General features: G+C 43.1%; 1 protein-coding gene across 28 annotated transcripts in view; it reads left to right on the forward strand.

Moving 5' to 3' along the window:
* The first annotated feature begins 128 nt into the window (after positions 1 to 128).
* The window catches only part of PCBP2 (poly(rC) binding protein 2), a 32,391-nt gene continuing 23,285 nt past the window's right edge, over positions 129 to 9,234 (forward strand). For 24 of the 28 annotated variants that reach the window (XM_017501831.2, XM_017501832.2, XM_017501801.2 and 21 more), the window contains exons 1-7: positions 135 to 216; positions 2,563 to 2,709; positions 3,167 to 3,190; positions 3,282 to 3,314; positions 3,876 to 3,992; positions 6,610 to 6,741; positions 8,191 to 8,319. In XM_017501831.2, the coding sequence (XP_017357320.1) occupies positions 2,641 to 2,709; positions 3,167 to 3,190; positions 3,282 to 3,314; positions 3,876 to 3,992; positions 6,610 to 6,741; positions 8,191 to 8,319 (504 nt within the window). In that variant the 5' untranslated portion in view covers positions 135 to 216; positions 2,563 to 2,640. Of the gene's footprint in view, positions 217 to 687; positions 816 to 2,560; positions 2,710 to 3,166; positions 3,191 to 3,281; positions 3,315 to 3,875; positions 3,993 to 6,609; positions 6,742 to 8,190; positions 8,320 to 9,234 lie in introns of those variants that run through there. The other 4 variants (XM_017501839.1, XM_017501840.2, XM_017501802.2 and 1 more) reach the window with 4 other exon arrangements.

Below are 9,234 nucleotides of genomic sequence, written 5' to 3' on the forward strand. Positions count from 1 at the left end.
CCTTCCCTCCCTGCTCCTCTCCTTTCCCTCCCTTCCTCCTCCTCCCCCCCCCCCCCCCCTTCCTTCCTTCTAGACCCAAAGGTGAAGCAGAAGAAATCCTTGAAAACTAGTAAGCATTGCTGTAGAATCCCCCGCCCCTATTGTTCCGCCCCCGGCCTCCCGCCCTTCCCCTTCCCGCCCGCTCCCCTTTTCCCCTCAGTCGCCTCGCGCCTGCAGGTAAGCCTAAAAATTTCCCCTGCGTCCCCGGCTATGGTTACAATTTCCACTCCTGCCTTCTTAGCGGGCTCGGGTCCTGGTCACGGGCCCCGGTCTTGCGTAGTCCCGCGTGAGCGCCTACCACCTCACTGTGCCTGGCCGGTCATTCACGCGAGGCCCTGGCTCTGGCGCGGCCTAGTAGGCCTCGCGCAAGGCCTACCCCCTCCCCCCGCCTTTTCCCGGTGGCGGCTGCGCAGGAGTCAGGGAGGGCGCGCGCGCGGTAGGGGGGGGCAGCGGTGGATTTGTTGGTTGTGGGGGGTGGGGGAAGGCGATGGCCGGCTTGCTGGCCGGGCGGGTGAGCGCGGCTCCCCGCGGGGGTCAGGCGCTGGCGCAGCCACACGAGGAGGCGCTACTAGTCCGGCCCCTCCCCCTGGATCGCAGCGCCCCCCCCCGACCGAACCGTTTATTTTTTCCCCCCCTCTTCTTTCTTGTCGAGGGAAGGGGGGGTTTTTTTATCTTAAGTAGAAAATGCTTGGATGACCGAGGGGAGAGGGGTCTGCGGAGTTAACTAAAGAGTAGATGGGCTCCCAGTTGCCGAGTTAATCAGGACGTTTTTCGTGGTAACGAATTTTTAAATTACAAAATGCCTGCCGATGTAGACCCAGACCGAGCTATTTATAGAAGGGGTATTGGACAGCAGTATTAGCAGATGGATTGCTGGAATGGGATACATTTGTCTTGACCAAGTCGGGAGAGAAATTCGACAGATTTGTTGGATTACTAAGATGGTTTGGAGTTAGACATGCATCTTTGTACTTTACCTAAAGAAATGGCTTCAAATAGGTTTCCTGGATTTTTTGTTTTTTGGGTTTTTTTTTCCCTTTTCGAAGTTGCGTTATTGTGATATTTGTAAAGGGCTTCTTATTAAATCTGCAAGGGGGTAAGGAATTAAATTGCCAGATTTTTACCATATCTTATTTAAAAAAGAAAGCCATTCTTGTACACCTAATGCTTCTTTCCTCACCAAGCACTGGTTTTCCATAAGTGAAAAGTGTTGAATTCTGGGATTTTGCCAGCAATTAGTTGTAATCTGAAAATAGGGAAATGATGTGCTTTGGGGATGCACTTATATAATCACATTCTTGGAGTAGCCAGAGGACAGTTTGCCATATACAGAATGGTGTGACAGCCACTTAAGCACCTAAGATATTTAGGGTATGGGCTTTTGTGTTAGAGGAAAGTTAACACAGTGGCTGGTTTTGTGAAGGAGGAAATCTAGCTGTGGGAGGAGAGAGATGACATGTTGAGTTTTAAAAGTATGGATACTTAAAATGTCATTGGGGACATTCTACAACTTGGGAGAGAGGTCCTTTTTAAAGATAAAGGAGGTATTGAAGGCGAAGGCATATCCAAAAAACAAATTTTTTTTTCTACACATATCTAGTTATTCCAAAGCAGAAATGTTAGGAACAATGTTAGGAATTGTTTCATAGGTGGGAAAAAGGCCATCCTATATAGGAAAGGCACATTGCTGCTGTTCCTAAAAACAGAAATTTTAGCAATGCCAGTTTTACATTGATTTCCTTGGAAGGAAATTTAAGATTTAATAGACTTGAAATAAAAACTGGGTGGCAAACACAAAAGCAAGGAAAACATCTCAAATCTGAGTTACTGTCAAGATGGGCTGGAAGGAGGAATAGGAGAAAAGGATTCAAGTGTACTCAATGTATTGAGTTATTTTCCAGAAGGGAATGTGGAACCCCACCCTGCATGGAAGGCATCTCAGACAATGCCTTTTCAGTGATTGTGTTGATCTAAATCTTCTAGAAACCATTTGGTGTTAGCCATCAACGTTTGAAATTGGTAATGTGGGATACATCTCAATTTCCTTACCTAGAAATTGCTACTACTAAGAAAATTTACATGTGCTCTCTTTCGATTTCAACTTCAACAGCATGCTCCCCAGCAGGGAAACAAAAGGTTATTTGCCCTCACTGTAGTTAGAGGTTTGCTCTCATGATTTCCAGGTGTTTCTGAATTCTTTGAAGCTTTTTTTGCTGAAGGACAAGTGGTGCACGTTCAGCAGTTCCCTTAGAACCATTGCCAATTGAAGGAACCTTCCTCGTCCCCAGAGTCAGCGGAAACTCTGTCATTAATGAGAGGAACTGGAGAGTTGCCTTCTACACTCTGTAACAGAACTTGAGCTGTAAATGTTGTCATGCAGTTGTGCTTGGTGTGTTTATAAGTCTGACATACTGACATTTAAGGAAAAGTGTAAAGTAGAAAATATTGATAAGGTGAAGATAACTTGGGAAATAATAACCCTTTTGTTTTCCTCTTCTAATTTTGGTCATGTTTGCATTTTAGTTTTTGGCTTTTACCCCCTACCAGTGACCAAAGACTTGACCACTCCCCAGAGTCCAGCTCCCCAGAACACTGCTCGACATGGACACCGGTGTGATTGAAGGTGGATTAAATGTCACTCTCACCATCCGGCTACTTATGCATGGAAAGGTATGCTCCAGCTTGGGAAATTGGGTCATAGTAACTGCTAGGGGAGGGGCCAGGAAGAGCAGACATGCATCTTGGAGCTCATCAGATTAGCACTGTGGGGCATCTGGCTTTAGCATATTTCCCTAATGGAGTGTAGTGGGAAAATGGACAGACTTTACTAGGAAGCTCCACTGAGCAGGAAAGGCTTAATTAGAGGCTGGAGCCAAAAACTGTCTCAATCTGGAAGGTAAGAATTTTCTCATGGAGATTGCTTATAGCAAGTCCCCTCCCCCCAATAAATCTTCAAAACTCATTCTTTTGGGGTAATAATTAGCATAGATAGTTGGTTGGCTGGATAAAGTTCCTTTTCATAATGAATACTTCATTAGAATGCGGAGAAAAAGGAAAAATAAAATATCTTTAAAAAGGAACACTTGTGAGTTTCCTCTTAACTGATAATTAGTTTTCTCCATTGCAGGAAGTTGGCAGTATCATCGGAAAGGTAAGACAATTTCACTTCGACTCTAATTACCATTTAGTCATTCTGGATTGAAATAGCAGTTGGAGCTCATGCTTGACTTTTCCTTTTACAGAAAGGAGAATCAGTTAAGAAGATGCGCGAAGAGGTAAGTTATGAAAGACTTGAGATTGTTAACTTTGGGAAGTGAAAAACCTTTAAAACAAGTGAAAATTCTTTTTCAGAAGTTAGAGGGAAGAAGCTCTTGGCCGGGCATGGTGGCTCATGCCTGTAATCCAAGCACTTTGGAGGCCAAGGCAGGCGGATCACTTGAGGTTGGGAGTTCAAGACTAGCCTGACCAACATGGTGAAACCCTGTTTTTTATTAAAAAAAAAAAAAAAAAAAATGTTCTCAGTAAGGGAAACCTGTATTTTTTTCTGCTTGGTTATTTGTAATGATAATCTGGAAAGTGCAGTTTTTTTGTTTGTTTTTTATTTGGGAAGTGTGGTTTTGACAAGTCATAGAATTCATTCAAGACTTACGGCAGCTCCTGTAGGCTATATTTGAGGATAGACGTGGAGGAGTGTTTGAAATGATGCTGACTTTGCCTTGCATCAGGATTGTGTACATTGGCAGCTCCTTGTCCTTCTTACAGGGTGCTATACATCCTGTACATACTCAGATCTTCTTTGTCTGTTTAACATCTTTTGGCTCTTGTTTCCTATCTAGAGTGGTGCACGTATCAACATCTCAGAAGGGAATTGTCCTGAGAGAATTATCACTTTGGCTGGACCCACTAATGCCATCTTCAAAGCCTTTGCTATGATCATTGACAAACTGGAAGAGGTTTGTTTTCTCCCATTCCATCATCCTTCATTTTTAAGTGCTTCCAGAGAGCTTGTTGGTTTTCTAAGCTTTTTAAATTCAGGGACAAACTGGACCAGAATACTCTGTTAATGGGTCCTTAGCTTCCTGCAGCCTCCCACAAAATTTGACGATTTATACTTTAAAGAAGTCACTTGAGGCTGGGCACAGTGGCTCATGCCTGTAATTCAAGCACTTTGGGCCGCCGAGGCAGGCGGATCATGAGGCCAAGAGATCGAAACCATCTGGTCAACATAGTGAAACCCTGTCTCTACTAAAAAAAAAAATACAAAAATTAGCTGGGCGTGGTGGTGTACGTCTGTAGTCCCAGCTACTTGGGCGGCTGAGGCAGGAGAATTGCTTGAACCCGGGAGGTGGAGGTTGCAGGGAGCTGAGATCACGCCACTGCACTCCAGCCTGGTGACAGAGCGAGACTCTGTCTCAAAAAAAAAAAAAGTCAATTGAATCGTCAAAACTGTTCAAATTTTGCCATGGACTTAGTGTAAATAATTTGCGTGAAAATCATCTGTTGAAGGTATGCCAATGCTTTGGTGAAAGGCTTGAGTATACCAAACTAATATGGTTTACCTAACACTGTAAACACAATCTTTCAATTCTGATGGTCTTAGGTTAAAAAGTCAATCTGCTAACATTGTGTCAAAATTATACTCGTTGGGAGAGACTTGGATAATACTTAGCAGAGGTCGTTTCAAGAGGAAGTTGTTTTTCCCCCACCAACCTTCAGAGGCTAACCTATTGTCCTAGGTCTTGTGTTCAGTCTCTCCCTTTCCCCCTTCTGCAGTAATGCAGCTAATTGTGCAATTGATACCACAGGCAGAGGAGTGCTGCTCCTTTAGTGGTTGGTACTTAATGGTGTCTGAAATCTTACCCTTGCCAAAATTAGAAATGTTATCTTTTGACCCCCAGGACTCTATTAAGTCCAGAACTCATGGCTTAAAAAACATTTAGGAAACACACGTTTTAGTTTTTTTCTTTAACAAGAATGAACTTGAACTAGTTCTGTTCTTTTTTATACGTCAATAGTTTTTTGTTGTTCTTGTTGTTTGAGGCAGAGTTGTGCTCTGTCACCCAGGCTAGAGTGCAGTGGTATACTCGTAGCTCACTGCATCCTCCCAGGCTCAAGTGATCTTTTGCCTTAGCTTCCTGAATAGCTGGGGCTACAGGTGCAAGGTAATTTTTTAGAAATCTTTTTGTTGTTGTTGTTGATATGGGAGCTTGTTACGTTTCCTGGGTTGGTCTCAAACTCCTGCCCTCAAGTGTTCCTCTTGTCTTCCAAACTGTTGGGATTACAGATGTGGGCCACTATTTTTTAAATTATTTTTTGAGCCAAGGTCTTGCTCTGTTAGCTAGGCTGGAGTACAGTTGTGTTGTCATGGCTCACTTCAACCTTAATTGCCTGGGCTGAAGCAGTCATCCCACTTACGCTTCCCCAGAAGCTGGGACTACAGGCACGAACCACCATGTCTGGCTAATTTTTGCAGGTTTTGTGGAGACTGAGCCTTCCTATGTTACCCAGTCTGGTCTTGAACTCCTGGGCTCAAGCAATCCTCCTGTCTCAGCCTCCCAAAGTGCTGGGATTATAGGCGTGAGGCACTGTGCCTGGTCTTTATTGAATTTTTTTTTTTTAATTTTTGACAAATCTAGAAAGCTAGAGTATGAATTGTTTATTCCTTAACCAAGTAATAAACTTGTCCTTGACTTTAGGGGTCTTAACTGCTTAAGCAGTTGGTTTCCAGGTCTCAAGTTATTAAGTGATATGTAAACCACTTAATCTTCACAAGGCTAAATTTAGGTTTAAACCGTGACTTTCTGGATACAATATATATTTATGGGAAATACTTTAGGCTTTGAACTAATACAGTTTTTTCATTTCAAATCTATGGCTTTTTTTTTTTTTTTTTTTTTTGGTGGCGGGGGGATGGAGTCTTGCTCTGTCACCCAGGCTGGAGTGCAGTGGTGCAGTCTCGGCTCAGTGCAACCTGTGCCTCCCAAGTTCAAGCAATTCTCCCGTGGCATCCTCCCGAGTAGCTGGGATTATAGTCATGAGCCACCACACTCAGCTGATTTTTGTGTTTTTAGTAGAGATGGGGTCTCAGTATATTGGCCAGGCTGGTCTCAAACTCCTTGACCTGAAATGATCCACCTGCTTCGGCTACCCAAAGTGCTGGGATTACAAGTGTGAGCTACTGTGCCTAGCTGTATTTGATTTAATTTTGATGTCAAGTTTTGTTGCTCATTGCCTGGCTAGGTGTAATTGCAAAACTTATCACTTTTCTCCCTACCAAGTACATTCCCCCGGGGTAAAGGAAAATATATTTGTGGCTAATTCTGAGGAGTTTTTCAAGAGTTTTTATCTTTACATCAAAAATAGTTTGAGAGTTTATCAAAAATAGTTACAGATAAACTTTACATTTTTGATGTAAAGTTTTTATCTTTACATCAAAAATAATTTGAACCATTGTCTGTGGTGGGTTATGACCTCACATGTCCTTATAAGATCATGGGTAAGTGGTTCTTGAATGGCAGTTACTCATTTCCAAGGACCTGCTTATCCTTCTGGTGTTCTTTCTTTCTGTAGGACATAAGCAGCTCTATGACCAATAGCACAGCTGCCAGTAGACCCCCGGTCACCCTGAGGCTGGTGGTTCCTGCTAGTCAGTGTGGCTCTCTCATTGGAAAAGGTGGTTGCAAGATCAAGGAAATACGAGAGGTTAGTGACTCATGCTCCTTTTAGAAATGATAACTATTTGTTCCAAATTGGCTCTTTGTATGGCTAGGAAAAGTTAGCAATGAAATGAAGATTTCTATTAAAATTACAGTTCCAGAGGATTACAATGTGATTGTATTGAAAATAAAACTATCATGCAATAGGATTATTTTGCATAATTCATAGATTTTAATCAGCATGAGAAAGTTAATCATAATTTTCAAGTATTACATATAACAAGTGTCCATTTATTTTTTTTGGCAACATTTTCATGTCTCAAGATAACAGATACAGTAGCAACAGTTTCCTTTTTTTTTTTCTCCTGTCACCCCAGGCTATAGTGCAGTGGCTCAATCTTGGCTCATTGTAGCAAAACGTCAGCCTTCCCAGGCTCAGGCGATCCTCTCATCTCAGCCTCCAGAGAAGCTGGGATTATAGGCTTACACCGCTACACATGACTAGTTTTTGTAATTTTTACAGAAATGGGGTTTTTCTGTGTTGGTCAGGCTGGTCTCAAACTTCGACCTCAGGTGATCCACCTGCCTTGGCCTCCCAGAGTGCTGGGATTAGAGGCGTGAGCGCCCCCACCCCCCGCCCCGTTTTTTTTGAGACAGGATCTCACTCTCACAGGCTGAAGTGCAGGGCATAATCATGATCATGGCTTACTGCAGCCTTGACTTCCTGGGCTCAGATGATCCTTCCACCTCAAGCCTCCTGAGTAGCTGGGACCATAGGCGCACTCATGATGCCCAGCTGATTTTTGTATTTTTGTTGTAGAGACAGGGGTCTCACTGTTTTGCCCAGGCTGAGCTCCAGAGATTAGACTGTCCTGGTCTCCCAGAGTGCTCAAATTACAGGTGTGAGCCACCGTGCCTGGCTCCTACTTCCTGTTTATGGAAGTTACAATTAGGGAAGATCTTAATTGTGTCTACAGGTTATTGAATTTGGTGTTGGAATGAAAGTCCATAGCTTCTCATTTGAGTTTTGGGGAGCCTGTTGTACATGGCATGACAACAGAGATCTTAATTTTGTTAATTGCTGTATTCTGAGCACTTGGCATGGTACCTGGCACATAGAATGGACTTGATGTAGAAGATATTTATTCAGTAAGATAATGAAAGGTGGGTGATATTTGTGGCGCTTTTGCTTTGCCCAGAGAACTATCATTAGTTGAGAGGAAGCTGTCTAGAAGGACCTTTTGCTTGAGAGTAGGTTAAATTTAGGCTTTTATTCAGGCTTATTCTTGTCTTTCAGTGGCTAATTTATTTTTAACTCCAATTCATTAAACAGTTCTATCTGGAAGAAGGGAGGACTAGGACAAAAAAACAAAAAGGGAAGATGGGAAATGGGATAAATATCCGCTAGAGTTTTAGACTCTGAAATTGCTGCTGGGAGGAATTGGAAGAGCATGAGCTGTTTTTCTCTGATTCTGAATTTCTTTTTACTCCAAAGAGTACAGGGGCTCAGGTCCAGGTGGCAGGGGATATGTTACCCAACTCAACTGAGCGGGCCATCACTATTGCTGGCATTCCGCAATCCATCATTGAGTGTGTCAAACAGATCTGCGTGGTCATGTTGGAGGTAAGCCCTCAGGCTCATGCTGAGAATGGGGGGAGGGCGATTCTGGGGACAGAAGGACTGTGTTCTATATTTAGTAAGACTAGAATTAAGTGAAGCTGTTAAGGCTTCCAGTGGGGGTGGGGGTAAAAGGTTCCCTGAGTTCATATTTTCCTTCCCCTAGCTTTGACTTTTCTTGTGGTCTGTGAGCAAAAATAGAAACTGCTAAGCAGCAGTGATCTTTTGGTTCACAGCAGTTGTAGCAGAGTGGGAGGGGAAGATGCACTACATGGACTGAAGAGGCCAAAATGTATATGGGTTCCTTAGTAGCTGAGTTAAATTATTTTTTTTTGAATTACCATATTTGGGTTACATGGAAATTTGACATGCTCTTTAACAACTTGTCACTTTGTAGCAGGGTATTCAAAATGTTATATAGAATAGAAAAATATGATGTTTCCGAATGACTTATGAGGTCCTGATTATGTGTTATTATTCTATTAAAAGAATAGCAAAATTCAGGAAAATTAAGCCTTTTCAGATTTGTAATATGGAGTTGGTTTCATTGGTGAGAAATGAAACTGGAATTTTTCCTTTGTTTTTTGTATGTGTGTGTGTGTGTGTGTGTGAGACGGGTCGCTCTGTCACCCAGGCTGGAGTGCAGTGATGCGATGTTGGTTCAGTGCAACCTCTGCCTACCAGGCTTAAGTGATCCTTTCACCTGTCTCCTCAGTAGCTTGGTCTACAGGCATGTGCCACCACACCTGGCTTATTTTTGTTACTTTTTGTAGAGACAGGATTTTGCCATGTTGCCCAGGCTGGTCTTGAACTCCTGAGCTCAAGCCATCCACCTGCCTCGGCCTTCCAAAGTATTGGGATTCCCGGCATGAGCCACCGCCCCCAGCTAGAAACTGGGATTTTTTTTTTTTTTTTTTTTTT

This window comes from Cebus imitator, unplaced genomic scaffold (assembly GCF_001604975.1).
Source record: "Cebus imitator isolate Cc_AM_T3 unplaced genomic scaffold, Cebus_imitator-1.0 Scaffold285, whole genome shotgun sequence".
Taxonomy (NCBI): Eukaryota; Metazoa; Chordata; class Mammalia; order Primates; family Cebidae; genus Cebus; species Cebus imitator.